At 35.0% G+C, this 24,972-nt stretch overlaps 1 protein-coding gene across 6 annotated transcripts in view; it reads right to left on the bottom strand.

The window, feature by feature from the left end:
* Positions 1-24,972, bottom strand: part of KIAA0825 (KIAA0825 ortholog) — a 243,888-nt gene that overhangs the window by 137,249 nt on the left and 81,667 nt on the right. For 5 of the 6 annotated variants that reach the window (XM_042013158.1, XM_042013161.1, XM_042013163.1 and 2 more), the window contains 7 exons: positions 22,120-22,214; positions 19,706-19,933; positions 18,434-18,699; positions 17,038-17,188; positions 13,010-13,200; positions 10,540-10,722; positions 4,325-4,435 (listed from right to left, as the gene is read on the bottom strand). In XM_042013158.1, the coding sequence (XP_041869092.1) occupies positions 4,325-4,435; positions 10,540-10,722; positions 13,010-13,200; positions 17,038-17,188; positions 18,434-18,699; positions 19,706-19,933; positions 22,120-22,214 (1,225 nt within the window). The remainder of the gene's footprint in view (positions 1-4,324; positions 4,436-10,539; positions 10,723-13,009; positions 13,201-17,037; positions 17,189-18,433; positions 18,700-19,705; positions 19,934-22,119; positions 22,215-24,972) is intronic. The other variant, XM_042013164.1, reaches the window with a different exon arrangement.

Genomic DNA, 24,972 nt, shown 5'->3' with positions numbered 1-24,972 from the left:
ATCTACTGTATTTAGTATTTTCTTCTTGAAACACTTTTAAAAACAAGTTTTCAAAATTGGACTGTGTATAATTTTTTTTCTTTAATGTGTAAGTTTTTATAAATTTGAAAGTTTTTTTAAAATTAAACTTCAACTGATGTTTAGCCACTCTATTTACTTTTTTGGCTACAAATTCATACAACAATAGCTGCTAACATTGAAACTTTATGCAGCTCATACGTAAACTTTTATGCACACGAATTTTACATGTATGATTGTAAGGACTTCATATGGGCTGAGGCATTGACTCTGCAGGTATAAATATTATGTACGTATGCAAAAAACACCTTCAGCATCAGTTAAAACCCTCTTCATCAGGAGGTTTTCAGTCTGGGATTTTCCAGTCAGACTAGAGAAGGATTTATATGCATCTGCTCAAACACTTTGTGTGCATTTAGACATAACTTTTTAACTTTTGAGACAGAACTAAAATGGGCTCATGTCGTTGTTCTAACAGAGGGGTACCTCTCCATTAAGTTGCACACTTTTACAACCTCTGACTTACCCAAGTGTGCCACCACCCAGCTATGCTTGAATGCACGCATGAAAGAACTAGATGATTGCACAAATATTTCGCTGTTGAGTCAAGGCTGCCATTTATACAGTATACTCAATACAAACCTACAAGTCCTGGAAAAGAAAATGTTGACTGATACACTCTTCTAGTTTAGTCCCTCACATATCTGTGTTTCCATTAACAGGAAAACCAGTATGCCACATATCTGGCAGGGCAGCCCTGAAGTCAGCTAAGGAAACCATCCTCCAGCAGGGCCGTTACATCCCACTATTATGACAAAACTCCACTGTAATAGTCATTTTAGCAAAGGAAGATTTTAGACACCTCAGCCTTTGCAATTTTAACATTAAACAAATACCTCTAACCTCAGAAGCAATGTCTATGCCAGGAAACCTTATGTACAGCTTTTGTGATTTTCACCCGGTACTTTATATATAATTGCTGACAGTGCAGCACTGACTCTACAATTATATTTGCATATTAGCACAGACTGGATTCCAGTAATATTTATCAAAAATATAAACACATATACATTTAAGTCTTGATAGAACTCACAGTCAAAGTAAATTCTCCATACTTAAAATACATACTGCAATCAAACATTAGGACTTTGTATTCTTAAAAGAATTATCTTAATTTCTGTATGTTCAAGATTAGGTTTATATATATAATCTAATGCATGTATAACCTATATATAATCTAATCAGTAAGTTAATAATTAAAGTTAAAATTAAAACAGTTATATTTTCACAGTAGAATTAATGCTATGGCTGACACCAAACTCAACACTTCACTAATTCAGTTAAAATATTTGGGTGAGTTTAATTTTTTTCTCTTCCTTTAATGTCACGCTATCCTACCTAATAAGGTCACTCATTGCCTTCAAACTAAAAGATAAGTGACAAGTTGGGTCAATTATATTTATAAAGAATAATATTTTAAATTCCTATAGAAATAAATGACATTTTTAGAATATCTGAATTGAAAAAAAAAAACCAAAAAAAAACCCCTGTCTGTCATTGACCAGATGGGAAGTTATCATGTTGTAATATACACCAGTTCTTGGCTCTTTAAGCATCTTGCAAACTGAAACGTACAATGGTGTGACTCACTTGGAGGAAAAATAAAATATAGCAGACATTCCCTACAGCCATGAAGCTAGCACCAATAAATGCACTGAGAAGTTTTGTAACGTGCATATGGAGAGACATATGTTCTCTCATCCTCATAGCTCAGTACTAGCGAAAATACGACTAGCCTCATAAAAAGTGACAAAAGGTGAAGTACATATAAATATCACACATATAAATGTCCTGTTTTGTACAGAAGAAGAAAAAAACCCTACCTTTGATTTGCAAATGGTATGATTATAAACCCCAAATGAGGCAAAGAAGAATCACAATTACTACTAAAGGAACTGTAATATAAATTATCAGTAATTTTTTAGTTTGATAACCAACCATATTATTTTGGCTTGTATTCAAGACAGAAAGAAAACCTCAAGTAGGAAGCTCAAGATTTTATAAGGCAAGTAAATATGCTAATTCATGGTAACAACCTTGACACTGATGTTGGAGTCAAACTGATAAAATTAAACAGACTGTAGCCATTTTCAGCAATGAAAAACAACGTAGGAAATCCATAGTAAACAAATTAATTTCAGGAACTATCAAAACTTTCTTTTGAAATACCAAGCTTAGAAAGACTACATACTTTGTAGCTACATGTACGACAGATTAGACTCTTCAGTTAAAAATTAGGTGGCCACAGTTGAGAGGTATACAATAGCCTGTGTTTCCAATTTTGTTATGGACAGTGAACATATATACTAATTAGATATAAGATGTAAAACAAGAAAACCATCCACAAATAATTAGGATGCTCTGAAGTACAGTTTGCTGCAATACTTAAATATAATGTGCCTTGATAATGCTCTAAAGGCAGTATTTGAAGGGAGAAAAAGTTTCATTCACACAGTATAAAGCCAGTGAAAAAACTAGAACACCTCAGAATTACTCATTAGATATAGAACCCTTCACTTATTTTTTCTGAGCAGCTGAAAGGTGTGTTGTTAAAAGAGAACATTAAATATTTTACCAATATTGTTCACTCATTATCACCAGGACAGTACACAAGGTTCTCTCTGCATATATGGACTGTTCTCACACAGGTACACTGACTGTATCTTCTCAGAGATGTACTTTCTTTTGTACTTTTCATTTTCCTATTTGCTGATCAAGAAGTTGTGTATTTTATTACCTTTCTTCCAGGGAAAATAAGTGCATACTACATAGCTCTGGAATAGTTTTCTGCTATTTATTCAAATCTATCTTAATTCCACCTCAGGAAAGATAATTATGTCTGAAATGGTACCAGCATTTCCTTTACATACTGTTACACAGCATAGGGTACTCACTTGTGAAATCATCTTCCAAAACTCATAATTTGAAAATAATAGTAGCACTATAATTTCAATTTTGAGATCTGGCCTTACATGGGGACATAAAAAAACTTACTGTCTTTTCTACAATGAAAATTTAATGAAGCATAAATTTTCCAGAAATGGATGACTACATTCCTTTCTAATGCAGTCATTCCCTCTACTGTATCCCTCCTTTTTCTTTCTCTCCAACCATGCATAACTTAAAAAGCCACTGACAAAGTTCCTTGAAGCTTGATAAACACATGATCTTTCATGCTTTATAAGAACTTAAATTACTATTTCAAGCAGGACACATTCTGAATTCACCAGTTATTCAACTCTGCTTGGCATGTAGTTAGCGAAGCACATGACTTTGATGCAGTCACAACATATATTGCTCTGGTTCAGCAGACATCAGAGGCACCAGGGAAGGAGAGAACAGGATTGATAACATGCAGTTAGGAGTGAAGCCTATGGAAAGAGATCAGCATGTTTTGTGTAGCATGGGGAAAAATTATAGCAAAAATATTTTCATATACAAGGTACAATATAATGTGCGTAGAAGGAAAGAGGTAATAAATTCAAAGCACAAGGGGCATCAATAGGTCACCACTCATTTGATAATGTACTCCTCCAAAATATAAAAATACTTTCTCAGAAAACACAGTAACATCTCACAAAAACAGCTTTTCGTGAAAAATGGAGAGTGAAAACCTCTCAGGAAATAATTTTGAAGAGGAAAACAGGGAGGTGAAGGGGTTAGGAGAGGATCTACACTGGTGTGGGAGTGCTTTAGATTCAAAATTAGAAAGCAAACAGCAGTGCAGCTGGTAGCACGTATCTTCTATGTAACTTGTCATTATATGCAGTGACACAGAAAAGTTAAGCTTTTGCTTCTAATCATTCAATAATCTCCAAAAAATTGAACTACAATCAAGCAGCATATTTTTCAATGAGTTATTTATGTACCATATATTTATTTAGCAGCAATCGTAGACAGAAAGGCATACATTCTTTATCTCCCCTTCAGAACATCAGCCATGCTGAACTTCTGTATTGTCAAGAACTATATACTCTTTAATTAAAGCCAGAAAACCTTACAGATAATTCAAATATCAAACATAATTAATAGACTAGCAAAACACAGTGCTTTCAGTGCAACTTTTCTTCAGACTCTCAAACATTAGAGAAATCTGTAATAAATTAAAAAATGCTTCCATATCTTTTTAAAATCAGAATATTAATTACACATTTATTCAGATATACTCTTTTTCAAAATGTAACAATATTTAACTAATACTAACTATCTGGTGATCCTTTTACAACAATCAACTTTTGATACTCACTTCAGTAAGAAAAAACAGGATGATGGTATGCAAAATAACCAGTGCAATGGATGATAAAAGACTTCTGAAAAATCTTGAGGAAGATGTTCATCAGAATTATCCAGAAATGTCCTGAAAGAATCCAAATACTTCTGAATTACATGGGAGACTGAAAATTCCCTTGGATCACTACTACTTAGTATTGCTATATGAATAGAAGACAGAAAATAGCTCATGATAAATACTACTAATATATGTATGCAAACACATAATTGCAAATCTATTAATGTACTGTAAAAAATATAGTTCTATATTTTATTTAATTTCACTCTTTGAAACTCAGTATCTAATAACTGTTATCCAAGTTTTCTTTGTATTTTTATTCATATATAACACATTTTCAAATTACGTTTGAAGATGCATTCAAAATGCAAATTTCTCTTCATTCATTTCTACAGCTCTTTTCTTCCTGCATAACAAATGTATCATATTTTAGATACTTTTATAATAATGATATATAAAGTATCTTTTGAAATTATACTGACTGACATGCAAGTACATATAGACTTTGGATTAAATTGGACAAAAATTTGAACCAGAAGCTTTGGACCTTCAATGGCTTGAGAGAAATGGAATACTGCTTGTTTTCAAATATAAGGAACTAGAGAAGAACTAGATTCCTGTCCCTTTTGCAATACTTCACTTACTCAAATGATGTGAGAGGCACAATATACGGATACGAAAAATGAAACATTTTATCAATTAATTATATTATAGGATTACAAATATGTGTAAGAACAGGACTCTATCATTTAATATTTGCCTTTAATTGTTGTTCAGTAATAAATTATAAGTATTTGTAAAATTTTCTAGCAGCCACTAGGATTGAATAATGTGGGATAGCAATGGATGCCCCTTGGCCTCTTCCCTTTTTATTCTCATTTACACTGCATACAATTCCAGCAGAGAGGAATTCCAGTCTGTTACGTCCATCTTCCTTCAACTACAAACAATTATCACTTCACAAGTACCTTACTTTTCACCTTACTTGGCTGTGAATTTCTTATCTTTCATCTAAAGTAATTCAGAACTGTTGTTACACGTCTTTTAGGTCACTGCCCAGATGAAAGAAGAGAGAAAATTATACTTTTTCAACAAGAAAGGTAGCTGTATAGTTTCTGAACTTCTCCAAAAGACAGGCTGTTTTATTTGGAAATCAGTCTCACTAATAAAGAAAAAAAGAGCAAAAAGAATTTACTACAGACAACTAAATGATCCTAAGTAAACAAAATCTGAGCAGAAGGATTAGCACAGTGAATTTGTGCTCTTTGTGAATTCATGAAGACCTGAAGATTAAAAATAAAGCTGAGATCCTAGTATAGCTAAAGGAAGAGCTTTAACTCAAAAGGAATTATTTTAAGGACAGTAATTTCAGTATTATGAAACTAAAAAAGAAATATTTTCTCTCATTCACTGAAATATTTTTTTCTGGATATAGCAAAGCATAGAGCAAACATCCTACAAGAAAGTGTGATAAATACATTTGGTTAGCAATCTAAAATTTAAAAAAAAGACCACATCTTGTCTATTGGTTGTGTAGGAACTGTTTGAGAGAATTCTGGACTAAAGCAGCGTGTTAAGTATGTCTTCTTAGCTGTATCCTAAGGAGAAGCACTGGGCAGATTTTTGGATTCTGACTTATTTGCTTATAATGAAATCTCTACAGAAATTTTTAAAGTGAGACAGAGATAATCTGAGGCTCTGTTTAAACACTAGAATAACTTCAAATACTACTAAAAAACCAAGTGTCTAATGATAATACAGTAATTCTCATGACAGCATTTCTTAATGTCCACTGCTGGCTATGTAACTCTTGCCAGGAAAACCCAACTCTGCGCCAGACTGTTGAACTCAACTACTCTTCTGATAGTCGTGTAATAATAGCTAGCAGGACATTTATTTTAGCTTCAAGTTACGCCAAAGCAGCTGCCTATTATCTCAAAGCAGCAGATAGCAGATTTAATACCAAAGCAAGATTTCAAGTTAGAGTGGTTTTATTCTTCAGTAGAGTATGACAAGGTGAGAATTGATTCTGTAAGCCTAAGTGCAGGTGTGAAGAAATGAGATGCCAACAAGATGCATCCTAATGGTATTTCCTTGTAGTCTTCCTACAATTCCCTCTGCGTAAGGAGAGAGATTACTAAAACATTTGATTACATTACTAAAAAGCAACTTCATGAGTTATAACTCATATATGAAAGAGAAACGTTTTCAGTCTTTAATATTGAATGACATTAAATTTACAACAATAGAGAGTAATTTTGCCAATCTCTAAATACTTCTCTCAACATTTAAATAATTTACCTGACTTCTTGTTGAGAAAGTAAGACATAACAATTCATAGCATGAAATCACAAAAAGGTACATCCACCTTATTCTTTATGTTCTTCCTTTACAGACTATTATCGCCTACTTAGTACAAAAGACTAAAGAATATCAGAAAAAGCACAAGAATAGATCTGCTCCAAACTGAGCAACCCTCAACCTGATGCAGAAGACAGTCTCTGCTTTGAGGCCCGGATAATTTACTACTCTGAGTGAACTGTGGCATTGGATTCTCCCGTGTATTCATAGGCAGCACGGAAACTGTGTGATCCATTACACAAAACCCCAGCTACTAGACCTGAGTAACTGACAACAATCTCATCACTGAATAAGACAGTGATGACTGGAAATTCAGAAGTATGAAGCTCCTCTTATTTCAGAGGTTTGAGTAAGCAGCAAGAAAATAGTAACACTTAGTAGATTTGGGGAGCACATTCTAGAGACTCATTGTTCAACAGGTCCTCGACAACGTGGACAAAAGCAGACAGAGAACAGATGTTTAGGACATTTTCAGGGGACACTAAACTGGGGTAAGTGGACACAGTAGTTAACACAACAGCTGAGTGCCTACTCATGGATGACTGGATCAAAGGAATTCACAAAGTTGACTGAGGTAAAGAGCAACTGTTTACTTCAGCAAGAGAATTACAATAACCTAGGCTGGGGCTAACTAGACCTTACTTGTCTGAGTGCCACCCTACCCAACCACAGACCTGAGGCTTATGGGAAGCAGGGTGTTGAAGACAAGGCATTAGTATATTGTCAGTAGAAAAAATGTGAACTGCACACTGGGCTGCATTAGGAGGGGCACAGCAACTAAAACAAAAGACAGTGATTTACCTCATCTGCTTGGCAACAGTTTAAGCCTTACTGAAAATATTTTGTCCAGCTCTTGGGCCTACAGTTCAAGGAGAATGTGCAGAAACTGAAAAAGACTTAATTGAATCATCTATAAGAAATGTTTGAAGGCCCTAGACTCCTTCACTCTGGTGAAGTGGTGGCTTGAAAGTGTCAGTTCACCTAATGGCAGCCTACAACGACCCAAAGAGTAATAACAAAGACAACACTGACTTAACTTTTCTCAGCAGGGGCTGATGTGATACAGCAAGTTATAGCCAGCAGCTTTGAAGGCTCACACTAGATATTAGGCAATACTTTGCACTAAGGTATGGCAGCTGTGGAGCAGGCTTCAAAAAAGTTGTGTCAGTCAAACACAGTCATGTTCAACTGCTCTTGGTGATGGTTCTGCTTTGAGGAGGAGGCTAGATTAGACAACCTCCAGTAGTCCTTTCCAAGCAGCATTTACATTATGCTAAAGATACTTCGGGAAGGCCACAGAAGGGTGCAGAAAAATGAAGCACAGAAAAGCAAGTATTAAAACCAGATGACCCAAGATTCACAGGTGAATTTTGGACCAGATCTAAGAAAACTTGTCACACAGAAAAGAAATTCTAGATCAGAAAATTAGGAATGAGAGAACATATACCAGAATCACCTTATTTGAAGTTAAAGATACTATTAATTTTTCAGCATCATTACTGTTTTGTTCAATTTCCACAAAATAATTAAGAAATTTGAATAATTTTAGTTCCCTTAAGCAGCAGTGAATAGTCTCTCTAGTAAGCTAAAAATGAGCCAGTCGTATTATTACACAACTCCTGGAAAACAATGTTCTGTCATTGCCACATTTATGATTACACAGAACTTTCCTGAGAAGTCTACAGATTAATTGACATTTAGTCACTTAAGGGAAAACTTCCAGTACCAAAAGAGAGCATGATTGATTTAAAACAAAAACCTTTTTTTCACAGGTAATTTTACCAAAGATTTGAAAGATATAGAGTCAGACAGAATTTGTGATTATACAATATAATTGCACAGAGAATTGATGAAAGATTCCTTTAAAAGCAGGATAGCTTTAAGATTTGTTATTGATAGATTCTTAATGTGATGAACTATGCACACCCCAGTAAACAATGGACCTAGGTAGAATACATAAAATTCATTATATCAAATTGTTTCCAATTGGATATAGTAATTTAAGAAGCTGATTGGCTAAACCACTTTTTTCTTTGTACTCTGGACACTGGGTTAGGTTACCTGACAAATATTGGCTGCAATTAAACATACAATATAAAAAAATTGTTTTGATAAAGGGACCTCACAGATTGTGAAAACACAAGTTCTGAATACAAGTTCATTTTTAAAAATCCTATTTTACTTACTCTAAAACATACATCATCTATATATAAATGGTCTTCATTGTTAATATTATTTTTGTAACTATAGAATAAAATATGACACTTTTTTGTATTTTTTTTAAACAAAGCTGCCGTATTTTGATGGTGATTTGCACAGGACTTTGTAGTAAATTAAATGAGCTGCTACATTCTGCACATGTCAAGTTTTTGATCACCAGACAAGCAAATTCAGGTAATGAAATTCATAACCCTAACTATGAAAGCTATGTGACCAAGTTGTTTACCTGCAGCATTTTACATAAAATAAAAAACAAGTTTTTCATTGATACTTTGTTCTGAAACTCCGTGAGCTCTCCAGTAAGCACAAAATTTTCTGTCATGGTATGTATAGATAAATACGGAAACAATATTGATCAGTGGAAGAGACTAGAATCACTAAAAGGAACAAATTATACTGCATATTTATTTTGGTCCATCATTCTAAGGGCTTTCATAAAAGAAAGGTGAAATGTCAAAACTGACAGTAGAAGCAGTTACAGCTACTGCAATGTCCTTTCCTGCCTCCATTACTACTGCCACAGCAGGACCACCTAATCTGTTCCTGAGTCACCTTCTAAATTGCTATCTATTCATAAGCCTGTGTTCTATGAGATCAAACATCCAGTTACAATTCACTTTTGCATATTCTTTAGAGCCCACAAATATTAAAATGAGACCACATATGACGAAAAAATTTTAGTTAAAGAAGCTTATATGCAGGAGGTCGCCACCCTAGTACTACCTAGAATAATGAAGTAAAAGCCAGCTGAATAGGATGTGGCTTCATTAGCTTTGGGTTTTGTTGCTCCTCTTTTTTGAATTTGTGATCTCACTTTGTATTGTCTCTTACACCAAATTTACAGCAGAATTTTAGTAACAAAAGACTCAGACCCAATTTCAGTGCAAGTTAAATGTCCTTTTCCTTACAGTTGTGACTTGAGAAGACATGATTTTATAAATACAGGCATTCTATATTCTTACTCTTTTAACTATATTTGTTGAAGTATGCCAGTCATGTAACCAGATGATCATTTCAGTAAATTACCTTTACATTCCAGTACTTCTAGAAATATTATGAGATGACAATGGAACATTCTGATTTAGCCAGAAGCTTAAAGTAGATAATCTGAGCTAGTAAAATGATTTTTTTCCAGTTGATGAATTACTAAGTTCTTGAAAACCCTGCCAAAGTCTTTGGTAGCACAGTACTAAATGTTTTTAGATAAGTAAGACTGTATTTCAAAATAAATCTGTCCTAACTGAAAAATAAATTGCAAATTTGGGACAGTAATTATTAATTAAATTCTACTGGTTTTGTCACAGAGGAAATCAATCCAGACATTCACTGTGGTCTATGTTATTAACAGAAAAAAAAATATACAGCACAGGAGTTTGATCCAAAGCTAATAAAATCCCAGCGGATATAACTGGGCTTTAGGTAAGATCACAAAAATAAGTCCAGGATCAAATTGAGAAATAGTCAAAAACCATTAAAATGTGCAAATACTATGCACTGCATCTGATTTCAACACAAAAATTCATCTTGTAGATCAATCCATGTAAGTTCAAGAAGCAATTTTATCTCAAATTGAATGTTTATTTCATACTCACTCATACAAATTCTTCAGTGGTGAAGTCAAAATAGCCAGCACAGAGATCAGACTATTGCAGTGGCTATGGATTTTACAGATCTTGAGATCTCTGTCTTTGTGTGGATTCAGAAACTTTTGCACAGAACTACAAATTGACCAGAGCATGTCTTCAGTGGACATCAAAATTGCTGCAATATCAATTCTGTAGACAAAAAAAGCCCCAAGAATAACATTACTTAGGACATCTGGATAGTTGTAAATTTCAATTAAACAGACATTTCCTCTGACAAGATAAACCACCAAAATCATAGCATGGACTTTAAATTTCCTCTTCAGTGATACAGGAAGTCTGCATCCACTACTCTGTAAAAAATCAACTATTCCACAGACAAGTTGTTACTGAAACCAGTAAAAAGAAGACTTAAAAGATTTGGAAATGTCACTAGGCAAGAGCAATTTACTTTCTAAATTACAAGTAAATAAATTTAAATTTTGTTTTCTTATAATTAAAATCTACATACTATTTTCAAATCCTGATGGGGCAAAAAATAGGAACAAAGGAACTTAATCTTCAATTTGCAAAACTAACTCCGTACAACATATTATAATGTGGAACATTTCTGAGTCAGTCATCTGTTGCCTGTTGATACTGGCTAGCAAGGCATCATGCATCATTGGCCTGAACAACAGCAAGAACAACGACATAATCTCACAAGACTACGCTGACATACAATACATAGGAAACATGTGAATAACACAAAAAATATGGGATGTATGAGGTTGGGCCTTAAAAAACTACTTAAGCACCTAAAAGCCATGGATGCACATGTGATCATATGCAATTTCAAGGATCAAGTTATTTTTTAAAAATTTAGGCAAACACACATAAACAGACATTTGTCCATATTACACATCAGTTCTCTATCATTTCATTGGGAGAAAAGATACCTTCACTAACTATAACATTATTAAAAAATATGTAAAGCCTCTGTGATAAAAATATATTGAATTATATTGAGTAATTTTTTTTTCACTTATTCATGACTGGATAGTTCAATTTACTTAGTGAAAAATTCAAGAATCACCTTATTGAATATACAACTTTTCTACAAAATGATAATGTAAAAAGTTCTTTCTTGTTCAGTAATTTGAAGTAAATTCATATAGAATTGACTAATACAACATTTAAGTAATACTGTACTTTTCATATTTCAGGGCATTTTTTTCCCCAAAAAAAATTCCACTAAAGTTTTCAGAAAACCTCTCTGTACCAAAAGATATAGAAGAACCTGATCACAGTAAGTTAGTGCAGGAATAGAGCACACAACAGGCATATAGAATAAAACTTTGGGGTTTTTCTACCCATTTCAACAATGTGATCTTGTGCAAGTTACTTGAGCTTCCACGACAATACTTTCCATAATAAAACTTGAGATGACAGCATGTAACTCTTAGCTCACACAGAACATGTATCTGCTTAGTGTCTCTAACCCTCTAAAAATTACAAACCCTTTAACTCTTCTCAGTGGTGCTGTGCAATAGACAAAATTCAATGGTCAGAAACTGGTGCACAGGAAGTTCCACACAAATATGAGGAAGAGCTTCCTTACTGCGTGGGTGACCAAGTACTGGAACAGAGTGCCCAGAGAGGTTGTGGATTCTCCCTCACTGGAGGCATCTAAAAGCTGTCTGGACTCAGTCTTGTGCTATGTACTCTGGGACAACCCTACTTGAGCAGGGAGGTTGGACCAGATGACCCATTGTGGTCCCTTCCAATCTCACCCATTCTGTAATTCTGTGTGATCCTGTTGTGACAAATACACCTATTTATTCAGTAAAACAAGATACTGGATAGAAAGGATAAAGGTAGGGTAAACTTCTATTTGAAGACACCTACATCAGTATTTCTCAAAAAGACCCTCCTCTTTGGCAAAACATAAGAATTGCTACAAGAAGAACTTCAATTTCTTATTTCCTAAAATGACAGAAAAAGGAGTAGCATCTTTCTCCTCTCTCTTTCTACACCACTGGCATTATTCTGATAAATGTTTTGATGTGGCCTTGTAGCTCTTCCACTTGAAAAGCCCTATAAAAACCAAACTCTACTGGAATACATTAAGTTTTCTTAATGAATCAACAGCTTGATTTCAAATCCTGATGGTGCCAATTTTGTCCACATCTTTGGATGCATCCCCAATCCTCAATGCACTTCCATTGTGAGGCTTTCAAACCAATCAAGCAGTTTATGGAACAATTTCACAGAGAATTGAAAGAGGCCTTCGATTCTGCCCAGTATGCAATATAACTACTAAATATACTTAAATATACAAAATATATTTTATTAAAATGAACATCAAAATGCATAGATTTGGTCTATCCCCTCCGCGTTGTTCATTAACATTTAAATTTGAATCAAAGCAGTGAATAACAGAAAACTAGCATTTACTTATTTTTCCATTAAAATGGTGCAGGAAATATACAACCATTACCTGATTTGTAGTGTTCTTTTGTAACTGGGACACACCTGACAATATCTGGAGGATAGAATATCCAAAGATCGCTCTAGTACCTCTGTAAGAATCTCTTGGGCTGTCTTTGGAGGTAGAATAGTCCATAGATCATGATGAAGAGCACAGCAGAAGTAATGCCACATCTGGACAGAGAATGAGCATCTTTCCCCCTATCAAAACCACCACACATTAAATAACAAAAACACACCTTCTAAATTGTCAATTTAACTCCTGTAGGTCTAACAATTCAATCTGAAAGGAAATAGCTAAAGAGATTCAGGAATATCATGACCGACAAAGGGTCCTTGAAAAGATGTGAGACATCTATATTTGCAAGCAAATGTTGCATTTCAGTCACAAAACTACAGTTCTGCCACAAAATCAAACCACAGCGTTTGAAAACTTATATCTTCAATTAACCTATTTTCAAAACTCATAGTGTTGTAAGTTTAGTTTAAAAACATAGGCAGTATTCTGTACCCACCAGAATAGTCAGACAAACTTAACATAGCAGCTCCTTTGTCTGCAAAAAAAATAATTATTTAAATTACTTAAGCATATGTATTTACCCAGATTCATAAATGCTACACATAACCATGATTATAAAACCTTGGTTATATATAAAAAATATGCAAGAAAAGAAGTAAAAAGAACAGTTGAACTCTTACACCCGTAATAAGAGATGCCCAGAATTTTTTACTAAGCTATTTTTGCCTCTTGTAATTTTAATGTATTGAAACCAAACATTTTCCGGGAAGGAATCAGCACTGGCATCAATATTGTCTAAATAGATCTACCCCATTAAGACACAGAAAAAAATACAAAGGAGTCAAAATCACAGCAGTTAATCCATAATATTTCTATAAAGTACACAGGAAAACTCACATTTAAATATTTCAACTAATACCTATTCAGAATAGCATTATCATGAAGCTTTTTGAGAACAGAGACTTCAATCTTCAGTTCCAACATCCCAAAAGAACTGAGAAATATTTTAAGAATTTGTTGATATTTTAGCATTATCTGAAGCATAAAATAACCCCACAATTTTTAAAATGGTTTTAGAGTTTTATAGGCATTATTTAACAATAAAAATAAAAGTAATAATAATCTGGCTTCTTTTTAAATACATTAGCATAAAGATTAGCAGATTATTGGAAGTTGTCACTATTTGTTTGTTCTCTCACACAATATTTGAAGTGCATTTTATATTAAAAAGTGGCAAATTATGACAAAGAACAAAATAAACCAGCTTGTGACCACTGCTCTTGTCATTGAATTTATGACTGAGGTATAGTCATTGCTGGTATTTCATTTAGAAAAAAAAGAAGAAAAACAAATAATTAGAGCATCCACTTTTACAGGTTTCACTAATGCAGAAGATAAAATTGTAATAGGACTGACTTTCAAAAGAAAATCATATGACTATTCTTTGTACATATAACCATAAGCATCATATTTCAATAGGCAAACAAAGAAAAATTATCCCTCTGGTATTTTGTTACCAAGCACTTGATACGTGTTTCCATACTGTCAAAATGGGATTGTATTACATTGGCCAAAAAATTTATATAATAAAATAATGCACTTATTAAAATATTTTCCTGTTTTTCTTATATGAAATAAAATTACAATATTATTGCATGATACATGGAAATATAATAAGAATCTGAAAGTTGAATTCATAACACAACTCATAGCTTCATAATTTTGAATAACTTGAATGTTACTATGTTTCTAGATGCCTGGGGTTTTAGATGATTACTCTTAGGGTACCTTCAAGTAAAAGCTATCCATAAGTAAGACCCTAACCCTACCTTACATTTTACTGAGATTTCCCTTTCTTTGCAAAAGCATTTCAACTGTTACAAAATAAAACTACCAGATAAAAAATAATTAGTCTGAATGCCTAATGGAAGCCAATTTATTTTGGCCCTATCTTTATTTAAAAAATAAATCTAAAAATTTTCAAAACCCCTGCAGATTTAACAACCAAAAATACAATTCTAAATTGACTTCTTTACATAGGTTGTTTATTCTTTTACATTACTGAAAGTCAACAACTTTTACTTTTTAACTTTGTAACTATAAACACAACTTGTTTCACTTTCTTTGATTTGGTTTATTTAAGTAATAGCTCTTTTCCCCCTTTTTAGTATTGTACCTCCACTGCAGAAGCAACAATATCACTGAAGATTTAAATGAGATTCACTCCCCTTTTCTGACCTGTGTTTCTATTTGTTGCCATTTCTAGACAACTCCACTGATAAGTATCTGCTGTTTCTGCAGGCTTCATATAATAAAAACAGATGTGAGCTTTTATTTAGCTTATATACCAGGAAACAAGCAGCTGTGTTTTATTACATAAGCCACTCAGTATTATCTTTGAACAGACAATTCTTTATTCTTTGACTGTTAGAAAACATAAGTTCCCACAGCTACAGCAGATGTCTGCTACACTAAGAGCTTCATTCAAAAACATAATCTGGAGAGCTGGCCCAGTGGCACACGCCTCCTGCTGAGCTCATATGTTGGAAGAAGCCACCTCTCACTGCTGGAAGTTTCAGTAGGGAGTCGTCTTTGTAACAAGCAATAGATCTTAAACCAATCTCTTCCATTTAGGATGCCTATAAGAGGTCAATTGACGTAACATCTGCTCAGCTGCACAGCTCCTGAAGGCACTCAGAATAGATCATGGTCCACCCTTGGGCTCAGTAAGAAGACATGACCCAGTAAGAAGACAAGAGTGATGATGTAAAATTACATACTTTTTACCTCAAATCCTGCAAACATAGAGAGTTGAGACACCAGTTTTCCTCATTCCTTCCTGCACACATCAGTTCTGTTCAGTAATGACAGAACTGTTTAGCTACTCCATATTTTTTGTCAGACAACTAATTCTCCATGGTGAAGTTACTGGGTCACCAATAAACAGGACACAGCACCATAGGGACTACAGACAAGGAAGATCATATCATGATTCATCAGTTGCCAAAACCCACTGCATTTCTTACCTAATCATCTGGGGTTCCATTCATACAAAACTGAAATGTTTATTTACTTGTCTTTGAGGGATGGACATTTTGATAGATTACTACTCCATGGTCTGCATGCCCTATCCAGCAGAGATTTTGTCACTGACTCAGCAGCTTCTTATACTACATCTGTAGATTACATGTATCAGACAGAATTTTCTCTCATGCAAGAATTCTAGAAAATGCTTAACAGAACACACTAATTGTCTCACACAGAAAATGATACAAGGAAGGACAAGACTTTGTCTCCAAGAGATCTCAGTTATTTTTGATAAAAAACCCATATAATACTTCACCCTGAAATTAAGTGAAAATAATTTCAACAGTGTATATTAACCTATGTTTGTATTTAATTATGATGAAGGAAAAAAAAAATCCAATAAATGAACATAATTCCGCCAGCTTTTATTTTTTCATAGAATCATTAGGATTATAGCTATAGATCAGACCTGTGACTTCAAAATGCAGGTGAAATGGCACTGGTTATTTCAAAAATATATTGTTGAACACTTAAGGTAACTATAGTGACCATCTTTCTTTGTTACACCCTTTATGCACAAAAAGTAATAAGGGGAAGCAATTGATAATAAAATATCAAAGAATCAGATAAAAAATTTCCCAGAAAAAAATTTTCATACGTTATACTTTCTAAAAGAAGTGTTAAGTTCTTAGAGATTAATGATTGTGTCTCTTTAGTGAGTTCTATATAAATGTCTTGACACACAATAAATAGTTTATGAAGTAAATGACACAAACACTTCACGGTAACAACCTATCTCATCTTTAAATGACTAGGTTTTCCTACATAATTTCTAGAGAGACACTTGCCTGCAATAAGAGATATTTCAAAAGAGTAAATTCCAATAATACTTATGTAAAAACAATGCTGATCTCATGGTTCTGATTTCAGAGGGCTGGCAACCACTAAAACACATTTTATAAAAGGGAGGCATAGTAAACTTAACCTCACACCTCATAAAAAGCTTTGCAGTCATCCCAGTAGTGGCTCTCAGCATCCTGTAAAATGCTTGTAGCACAAACTCTGACGCAGTAGTTTGTAACTTGAAACTGGAGAATGTCGATGAATTCCTGATATTGTTGGACAGGCACTAGGAACAGGGGTCTGTTCGGAGAGAATGATTAAAGAGACAATGATTGAAAGGCTGTGCACTAGGAGGTAACAATCCCTAGCACTGCAAATAGTTTTGATTAGTAGGTATCAATCATTCATTTCCTCTTGGTCCTGTAGTCTGAACCTAGCATTCAGTTTTGCAACTTTTTGTTTCAAAACTTTTAAAAATATGTCTGCTTGTCTATAAATTCTCATTTAACCAATCACTGAGAAATAAATGACTTCATCTTATTTTCTGAGACAAGTAAATTTGTCATTCACCTACTTGGGAGTTTCAGTGTTGCAGCATACTTGCATCATCAATTATTACATCAGCACTGAGTGTGATAAAGAAAACATAAGCACAGAGTACAGAGATTGCTTTTGGTAGAGATGTACTAAAACTCTTTGATAATACACCTAAGTAGAATTATTGAGCAGTATTTTGGCTCAGACTTCCCACTCACAAAGATACACCTCATGCGGGAGACAGTAAAACATCGGAGGGAAAGTAGCTCAACTGTGCATATAACCACTTAGAAATCATACATTCCTTAGAAATTGTGCTGGTTCATGGTCCCACCCCAAAAGCACCGTTTCTACTTCCAAATTGCACATGGCTAGAAACATGTGGACCAGTAAAGAGACTCCTAGTACCTTAAGTCAAAATCTCCTAAGAGCAAGTGCAGTTATACTGCCTGCCAGATCAAACACTGTCTTTGACTTTACACTCCTACTTCATATCTTTTCTAATTTTTATTCTGCATGTAATAATAAACTAAATTCTAAAACTACCATGTATGTATTTCTTTACATGTCTGAATACAGATGGCATAAGGAAAAAACACAGAAATGTATTTTTATATTGTCCTCTAAGATTGTTATGTGCTAATAAATCAGATCTTATGCAAATTATGCATTGCAAAGGTCAGAGAAGGAAATCAAGGCCTTAGCACTTTATTTATATGACAGCAGAGTACATTCAGTTCCCTGGACAATCCTATTTTCTCAAAGTTAATAGTTAAAAAATATTGATCTGCAAATCAAATGCAGATCTTACACATAAATAATTTGTTTTGCAATGGCTGCTTTAGACTATCATGGTGATTCAAGTATTTCCATAAATAGTACACATACTGCGTGTGCTAAAAAATATGATGCAATTTGGAAAACTACCACCATACTGTATCACCAAAATGGAATGAAGTCTCTTATTATTTATGTTTGAATTAAACATTTTAAGTAAAAAGGACATACTTTTTGCTTGTTTCTCCCATTAAACTGCTATACATTGTAAAATGTTGAAAGACATAGATCGCTGTGGAAAGGGACGCATACAGGTCTTGCAGGGGAGCCTTCAAGGGAACACCTTTGCTTTTCTCCTCTAGTCTTGCCAGAACAGCTGTTGCCACTTTGCTGCAGGCCTCTAGAAAGTTTGATCTAATTTCCTGAAGAGAATCATCTCTGCAGGCCAGAGCCAATGGAAGCAATGTGTCGAGTTCTTCCATGATGTCAGAACAAAACTGAGAGAAATAAATGTGGCACCAAGTTATTTGCATTCTGACAGCACTGCTTAATTTATACACACTAAGGTCAGATTCTTGAATAATGAAATTGGCATGAAACATAAATATATTTAATCAGTTTACAAACATTTTAATCTCTTAAACAGAGGAGTAATGTTCCTTTAAAGTAAATTAAATATTCTTTCATTCCTTCTTGCTTTAAAGCTGCATATTCTACACTAGGGGAAATATTAAAACCATCTCATGCCAGTAATGCCTTCATTTGGTTTTGATGTCACTAAATGCACATTCAAAGCACAAGGTTAATTCCTTGTACATAAGGATAATTTTCTAAACTAATTCATTTTGAAAAATACACAAACACCAGATTCCCGGCACGACTCTCAGCACCAGATTTGGAAACAAACATGTCATCTCTTAATAAATTCATACATTGATCTCCCTAAAATTATATCCCAAATCAGGGTTATTTCAAGCGGACATTCATTAACAGCATTCCAAGTCTGCTAGAATAGTTGCAAAGCTTACTAAAGAATGTCTTTCAAACATACCTTTCCTTGCAAAAAGAATTTAATAAATAAATGACCTTTCAGCCAAATCAAATAACTCTAAATTGGCTTTATTACTGGTTATGCCAATTAGTTGAATGGCATGCCTAATGATATGAATACAGGAAATCCCTTTATAGCTGTATTTCAAAGCTTTCGACATTTTCCCATCGAATCACTTGGTAACAGAGCAGATACTAATCAGAATGTGTTAGAACTTTTTGGCTGAAAAAAATAATGCCAGTGAAGTTTAAAAGTGAATTCTTTCAAGTACAAACTATGGGCTCTTGTATAAAGCTCTCTACAGCTTCACATTGTAATGCCTCTCACTTTCTTCTTAATTCCATTTATATAAGATATAGAATATTAATAGTACTGTAAGTACTTCAAAGTGTAGATGGCAAACAGCCTTGGCATTCTGTCTCCCTTCAAACTTCAGATCTTTTGATACCTGCCTTAGCAATTCGTTTTGGTTGCTCCTCCTGTTGGACTGCTCTGCAGGACTCCCTCATTTGCTGGTTGTTTACAAGACTCATTGCACAGCCTGCAGCTGAAAACTCTTCTTTCTGCTCATGTTGAAGAATTTTAGATGAAAAATCCTCAATTGCTATTGTTATACAGTGAGCCACAGAAGAAGACAGGTCTTTAAAAGCATTTCTCCAGCCAAAATTTAGTAGAACAGGCTGAAATACATATTAAAATTAAATCAATCAGAAGTCATTACTGAATGTTAATATTGTCTGAAAATTAAATGCACATCTATAATTAAATTACAGGACACTGTCATATTTTAAAATTAATTTAAAGAATTTAAAATATAGTCCACTAGCATTGAAAAGCAGTGTTTACACTCAACAAAAATATGCTTAACAACATTAAACTTGTCATAAAATTTTTAAGAAAAAAATTCCTATTTAAACAAGATAACTTTTACAAAAACATACTTCATCTTTACTTGATTTGTAATCTTTAACAGAATCTACTTAACAAAGTCAAAAGAATTTATAGACATTTTCAATAGCAAAACAAGTAATCTAGCAATGTATACCCTGTAATAATTTTCACTGCAAGGTAACAACTGGAAGTTACTAACCATGAATCTCAACGGAAAACACTTAAGAGAAGCTGGTTTTAACACAGCCACACTCTACTTCGCTTCTCTAGAACTGGATTTAGCAAAGATTAAAATGTTTAAATAGAGATTTGTAGTTTTTGGGCAACACTGGCTTTTACTGTGGTTTACATCAGTTCCTTGCCTTCTCCAAACAGAGACTTCTGAAGTCATCTAAGTGCAATAGCTGCTAGAAGTAGACATGGTAGAGCATGATTACTTTTCGACTTATCTGAGTTTGCATTGCTCTTAAATCTCAATCATTGCTCTAAATCTTAATCAGACTTAAACCTTCGCAGAAGTGGCCAGTTGAGAATTGCACCACTTCAAGAGACATATTTTAATGACATGAGATGGTGTTCAGTAAATATCTCCACCATGAGGGCACAGTAGGAGAATAGGAAAGACAGATTCCTAACTATTCTTGCACTATAATACCAAATTGGAAGAGAAAGAAAGGCTACAAAGTTAAGCCCTTCCAGTTTACTTCAATTTAGAAGCTGTATCCTCCTTCCTTTCCCTTTCTTCACTAGCAGCATTCAGCTCCTGTAAGCACAGAGACAGCCCCCACGGACACACTTTTGCACTTCCCCATTTTTTGGTAGGGATCAAGTGATGCCATGAAGATTTTTTGCCTTTTCTTTTATACCCCTATTATACCTTTGTTACAACTTCTGTATTCTTAGTGGTTTTTAGCCTACATTCTTGGACTTGTTTGTTCAGCTAGGAGACTAAACATCTTAGAAGCTTCGTAGTTAAAAATCAATGTGCCCCAGACCCCAAGGTCCTCTCCAGAACACATTCTCTAAACTAAGATAGAACCAGGCAGGGGGAAGGTTCCTTGGGGAGGGGAGCTCATTTGAGCCTCTCATTGGGGAATTTTTGATAGATATGCTAACTAGTAAAACCTATAATGTTATACCCAATCTTTTGTGTAGGGCGCATTGCAGTGTGCATTTCGGTGCATTTGACTTAGACTTAGTGCACCTAAGGATCCTTAAAGTAAATACCAAGGTAAAATCCCTTTTCCCCTTCTAACCGTGTTTGACTCTTGATTTTAAGACCAGGAAAAGGCATCACAAGTACATCCCAATCTACCCAAAATATTCTGCTTTGTTACACATAAGAACATTAGTCTCACACACCAATCCAAATCACATTTTTAAAAAAAATTTAGCATTATAATGGAGCCATTAAGAAATTAAATTCCACTATCAGAAAATACCAGACTTGTTGGAGCATTTAGGTGCCATAAAATCAACAATAAAAATGGGTTTTGTAGTAAATGGGAGCCAGATAAAAACTTAATCTTGTATGTACATTCTACAAAGCATAGTGCTTATTACAGAGTAGTTTGCTGGCATCAAAGAAACTAGACATTGTATGAGTATCTATACCTATAGGAAGAATCACTATGATTAAATTCTAAGAACTTCATAAATTTTCTTTAAGATTCTTTACGATTATATGTAAAATACTATGAAAGCTATCGTATTTTAGAAATTTTTTTCCATTTTGTTATGAGGCACCTTACACTTACATTTTTTCTGTTATTAAATATTAAATACCAACCACTTCTTTGAATGCCATGAGATTTCATTCCATCTTAACTGAAACTTTGCGCATAAAAGTAATCACAGTAGCTGAAGCAATAAAACTATGGCAATAGGTGTTTATAATGAACATGGCGAAAGTCTACAGTGGAGACACACACAAAAGAAAATCCCATACAAAGTGTAAGACTCTTTTCATACTCACCTCTTCTACCTGAAGTAACTGTTCAGGAAGCACGCTGGTTTCATTTGCTCTAGTTTCTCCTATTAAAAGCTCCCCACTAGCTCTCTTCAGAACTCCTGCACAGTATGATAAAAGAGATCAAAGTTAAGATTAATTCTGTAGAAAAGTCAGCAGCCTACAACATCTTCTGATACATCAATATGAAGCATAAAAAACCCTCAAGAAGATGTAGGGGAATACTGTTAGGATGAAGTCAAATTCAAGTTATACACAGCTCCTTTTATATAACATGATGAAATCCACATCTGGTTGAAACTGTATTTTATACATATGCACATATAATGTGTAAAATATGGTTTCTTTTGTTACTAATTTGTTTTTATACTGACTGTGAAGTCACCTCTTTTTAGGGAGAACAGATAACACTAGATCAGCTGTATAGAAATTAATTTCTCCTCTTTGTTCAAAAAATTCTATCAATTGAACATGAATATATTTTCAGAGTTCTTACTTATTTGGAAACACCAATTTAATAAGAATAAAAAGACAATTAGTACAGTTATTATAAGTAAAATGATGGCTTATAAAAAATAAAGAACAAGAGAAGCTCCTTAAGAAGGGCTGGTACAAAGCTCACTCATAAATCACTCACTCAGAGCAATGGGAATATTGCCCCAATATTCAAGGGCAAACCAGTATCTGGGGTTTGTCAAGGACAAACCAGTATCTGGGGTTGCTACCACTTTTATCAGTGTTTCAAGAAAACTGGGTCCTGAAGGGCATTGGTGATTCCTCTTCCAAGCGATACAAGCACAAACGGAGGTGCTTGTTGGGGATGTGAACGTCAAAGGCAGCCTTGGCTGCCATGACTGTGAGACAGTGGAGTTCCAGATCCTGAGAGCACAAAGGAGGGTGAAAAGCAAGCTCACAGCCCCAGGCATCAGAAGAGCAGACTTTGGCCTCTTCAAATATCTGCTTGGAAGAGTCCTATGGGATAAAATCCTAGGTAATGGGACACAAGAAATTTGATTACTATTAAAGGATCACCTCTGCCGAGCTCAAGAGAGCTAAAAAAAAATTGTCCATAAGCCTGCCTGCATGAACAAAAAGATCCTACCCAAATTCAAACACAAAATGAAGCATACAGACCATGGAAGTAAGGATGGGTAACCTGGGAGGGACACAAAAACAGCTTCTGAGCATGGGAAAACTTAAGGAAGCTAAAGCCCAAATGCAACTGATTTGGCCAGGGATGTCAAAGACAACAAGAAGGGCATCTCTAAGTACACAGGTGATAAGTGGAAGACTAAGGAAAACATGAGCCCATTGCCCAACGAGATGGGGGACCTGGTAACAGAGATATGGAAAAGGCTGAGATACTGGATGTCTTCTTCAACTCAGTTATTTACTAGCAAGACCAGCCTTCAGGAATCCCAGGCTCCAGAGACCAGGAGGTAAGGCTGGAGCAAGGAAGATGTACTCTTGGTGGAAGAGGATGAGGTCTGAGAACAAGTAAGCAAATTCAACATATGGAAATCCTTAGGCCCTTGTGGGATGCACCTGCAAGTGTGGAGGTGATGCCTTTTCCTGGTCTTAAAATCAAGAGTCAAACACAGTTAGAAGGGGAAAAGGGATTTTGCCTTGGTACTTACTTTAAGGATCCTTAGGTGCACTAAGTCTAAGTCAAATGCACCGAAATGCACACCACAATGCACACTGCAATGTCCACCCCCAAAAGATCTGATATAATATTATAGGTTTTACTAGTTAGCATATCTATCAAAAATTCCCCAATGAGAGGCTTGAATGAGCCCCCCTCCCCAAGGAGCCTTTCCCTGCCTGGATCTATCTTAGTTTAGAGAATGTATTCTGGAGAGGACCTTGGGGTCTGGGGCACAATATCCTCTACCTACAAAGCTTCTAAAATTTTTAGTCTCTCAGCTTGACAAACAAGTCCAAGAATGCAGGCAAAAAGCACTAAGAATACAGAAGTTGTAACAAAGGTATAATAGGGGTATAAAAGAAAAGGCAAAAAATCTTCATGGCATCAGAGGCAGCTGGCAGATGTCGTTGCAAGGCCACTCTCAATAATCTTTAATCAATCATGGCAACAGGGAGAAGAGTCCAAAGGCTGGATGAAAGAAAATGTCACTCCTATTTTCAAAAAGGCCAAGGAGGAGACCTCAGAGAAATCAGTCTTGCCAACTTCACTTCAATGCCAGGGAAAATAACAGAGGCATTTCCAGGCACATTACTGACAAAGAATTCATCAGGAGTATTCAGCATGGCTTCAACAAGGGGTTCCAGGCACATTACTGACAAAGAATTCATCAGGAGTATTCAGCATGGCTTCAACAAGGGGAAGTCATGCTTCACCAACTTGATAAACTTCTCTGAAGAACTGATTGGGCTGGTAGATGAGGGGACAGCAGTGGATACTGTCTGCATGGACTTCAATAACGCCCATGGCATTGTCTCCCGTAAGTTCTCATTATAGGACAAGCTGTAGACAAGGTCTTCATGTGTGGACTGGATAAACAGTCGGTAAGGTGAGTTGAAAAGTGGCTGAACCGCCAAGCCCCAAATGCAGTGATCTGTGGCACCAAGTCTAATTTGAGACCAGTAATTAGCAATCTATCTCAGGCTCAATACTAGGTCCAATCCTGTTTAACATCTTCATTAATGATCTGGATGATGGGGTAGAGCGTACCCTCAGCAAGTTTGCACCTGACATCAAACTGGATGGCAGACAGTCATGGTGCCATCCAGAAGGACCTCAAAAGGCTGGAGAAATGGGCACACTAAAACCTCATAAAGTCCAAGAAGCAAAGTCATGCACCTGGGGAGGAACAAACCCAGGCAGCCAAACCATGC

The sequence above is a fragment of the Corvus kubaryi genome, unplaced genomic scaffold (assembly GCF_017639235.1).
Source record: "Corvus kubaryi isolate FWS band 111438036 unplaced genomic scaffold, C.kubaryi_AGA036_p1.0 split1-37296, whole genome shotgun sequence".
NCBI lineage: Eukaryota > Metazoa > Chordata > Aves > Passeriformes > Corvidae > Corvus > Corvus kubaryi.
This window is presented reverse-complemented; position numbering and strand designations above follow the sequence as displayed.